We start from the raw sequence: 2,628 nt of genomic DNA, 5'->3' as shown, positions 1-2,628 counted from the left end.
GACAAACATTAGGGACACCGGTTGGCTCAAGGGAGTGTTGGAAGGTCGGAAAACCTGAATATTCGACATTGGCTACAACACCAAAATTTCACGGGGAAAAATGCGATCCTACCGCGAAGAAAAATTGACGGAAGAATCGAAGCCGGGAAACCTATAAAAAGCAGATCAGAGCTAGCAGAAGTCATTCGAGTCAGACCATCCACGATGAATGACACGACGCGTCCATCGGGGTCTCAGTCAAGAGTTGGGGTATCGAAAACGTTCGTCGCAACAAAACGCAAGAGAGGTGGGTTATCGCTATGGAGGGCGCATCGATAATCACTATACGATCAAACCGTGAGTGACCGCATCAGATCCGGATGATAGAATCTTATGTAGTGACCGAATTTTTCCGTCAAGAAGCTCTACAAGATAACGAGCTACCAACTCCGAAGCGTCAAGAGCCAGGACCGAAATCTCTCAAAGATGTTTCGATGGGAACAAGAGGTGGTTACGTACACGGTCGAGTCTTGATGAAAACACCGATTCGAGCTTGGAAAAAGGAGGCGAATGAAGGCAAAATATTTTCCTTCATAATCGCCGACAACACAGCTGAGATGAACGTTGTGGTAGCAGGAGACATCTGCGAGAGCATCTTCGATAAGATTTGCGTGGGCGAATGCTATGAATTCAGTGCGTTTCGACAAAAAGTCTGCAATCCGCAATACAAGGTCTCATGTCTCGACATTGAACTCGTCTTGACCAAGGTGAACGATTAGGCCGAATTAAAACAGATGATACAATGGTCGAAAGCACGCTTCAATATATTGTTCCTGGTGAAGCCTGATTGATTATTTTTGATCTCAACAACAACGAACCTCTTCAGATAAGCTCAATCCAGAAAATTTCTGGCGACCATCTGCCGAAGCAAGTCACCAGCAAAATAAAGATCGGCCAGATCGTTGAAGTGAATCTCAACAAACTCGTCAACCTTACTGCAATTGTGTTTGACGTGGGAGACATCCAAACTTTTACGTGTCGCGATGGACAAGTTCGAGAAAAAAAAGCATTCAACTAGTCGACAGTTCAAGAATGATCGTTACTCTCGATTTATGGTCAGAACAGGCGCACAAACTGGATGAAACTGAAGGAGACTGCATTACTATTACCAATGCTTCCGTCAGAGAGTACAGGGGAATCAAATCACTGACGGCGACGACCAATACGGTGTTCAAGTTCGCCCGAGAAGAACCAGAAGACGCTGATATGGAAGAGCTCCTGAAATGGTGGAAAACAGAAGGTTTAAGATGCGAGTTCGGGGAACTCAGAGTCCTGCCGACAGAAAATCCGCGAGAAGAACCGTTGCCGAAGAAAGATATCAAGTGAAATCACCGATGATTTGATTAAAATGCATGCATCATTGCTATTTCAATAATTTGTAGACTAGATAATCCTAAGGGATGGATAACAAAATCCAGACTGGAGCGAGAGAGACGAGAGACGTTTTCACGTCCCATAACACGGTAGTGTCGTAGGCGCTACTGGCCTTGGCTTTTTTTAATTTTTACGACGATTTTCATGAATTTTCCCCCCAATCGGTGATGCTCGGAAATGAACATACTTCGTGCCCTCGCATTGGGGGAGAATTATTTTCTGCGCTCAGTTCCCATCCTGATCTCGCAATCCCACATGATTCCGGTCGAGTCAGCCGATTCTGGACTTGCTGGGAAGACTTTTTCGCCGAGACGAAAAAGTTCGGAAATTCCTTAAATTCTCGATGTCAGAAATGCGGTGTCCCCACGTGTCCCCCCTCTGTTTTTCTTTCTTTTGGGGAGTCTCGGACCTCTACTGGCCGCAGGAAAAAAATTGAGGCGCGAAACCCAGCGGTTCTCGAATACTGTCCAGCCAAAGTTGGGATCTGCTTTTGTGGATCGGGATCATTCTCATGTAGTGTTTCGGATCCGAATCAGCACCAGCAGTTGGAAAACATTGTCGCTCTCTTTTCGCTCTATACTTAACTCTGCGAACGAGTCAACGCCGCGCCAAGACGCGACGCCTACTTCTCGGAACGGAAAAAACGTCAATCGCCTCCGACATATGGACGTCAATCTCTTGGTAACGAAATAACATCTCAACCTCTGTCGTACTTCTTGGGCATGCAAATCGAAACCAACGATAACAACGATATCCACATTCATCAAACAAAGTATGTTCATGAGCTGTTGAAAAGATTCAACATGTCAGACTGCAAGCCAGTCTCCACGCCAAGTGATCCGACCATTTACAACATACCGGACACCGGAACAACCACTCATGAAAATTATCGAGAACTCATCGGATTAATTCTTTACTTGACTTCATGTACAAGAATCGATCTGGCTTTTGTCACTGCATACCTCAGCAGGTATCTAGACAAATGTACTCAAGAACACCTTGAAGAGAAAGAGAATTCTCCGATATTTAAAATCATGCCCATCTCTCGGAATCACTTATCGAAGTGATTCGAATGAAGAAACTCTGGTGTTCTCGGACGCAGATCATGGTTCGAACACAGAGTATCGGAAATCGACAACAGGATCATTGATAATGCGTCAAACAGGACCAGTCGTCTGGTCAAGTGTTAGACAAAGCAATGTGGCTCAGAGTTCA

General features: G+C 45.2%; 1 protein-coding gene across 1 annotated transcript; it reads left to right on the top strand.

Annotated features, from left to right (window-relative positions):
* Positions 1-359: 359 nt before the first annotated feature.
* LOC108865220 (replication factor A 51 kDa subunit-like) lies at positions 360-1,365 on the top strand. Its single transcript, XM_018642029.1, has 3 exons — positions 360-746; positions 866-1,030; positions 1,105-1,365. Exons 1-3 carry the CDS (start codon positions 360-362, stop codon positions 1,363-1,365), a joined length of 813 nt encoding a protein of 270 aa, XP_018497545.1.
* Positions 1,366-2,628: the final 1,263 nt, after the last annotated feature.

The sequence above is a fragment of the Galendromus occidentalis genome, unplaced genomic scaffold, assembly GCF_000255335.2.
Source record: "Galendromus occidentalis unplaced genomic scaffold, Mocc_1.1 scf7180000076480, whole genome shotgun sequence".
In the NCBI taxonomy this organism is placed as follows: domain Eukaryota; kingdom Metazoa; phylum Arthropoda; class Arachnida; order Mesostigmata; family Phytoseiidae; genus Galendromus; species Galendromus occidentalis.
This window is presented reverse-complemented; position numbering and strand designations above follow the sequence as displayed.

Bases quoted from the DNA above. Each gene is read 5' to 3' on its own strand.
- LOC108865220 (XM_018642029.1), top strand. From the start codon at position 360: ATGATAGAATCTTATGTAGTGACCGAATTTTTCCGTCAAGAAGCTCTA. The intron at 747-865 runs GTGAACGATTAG...GAACCTCTTCAG, and splicing joins TTGAACTCGTCTTGACCAAG to ATAAGCTCAATCCAGAAAAT. The intron at 1,031-1,104 runs GTTCGAGAAAAA...TGGTCAGAACAG, and splicing joins TTACGTGTCGCGATGGACAA to GCGCACAAACTGGATGAAAC.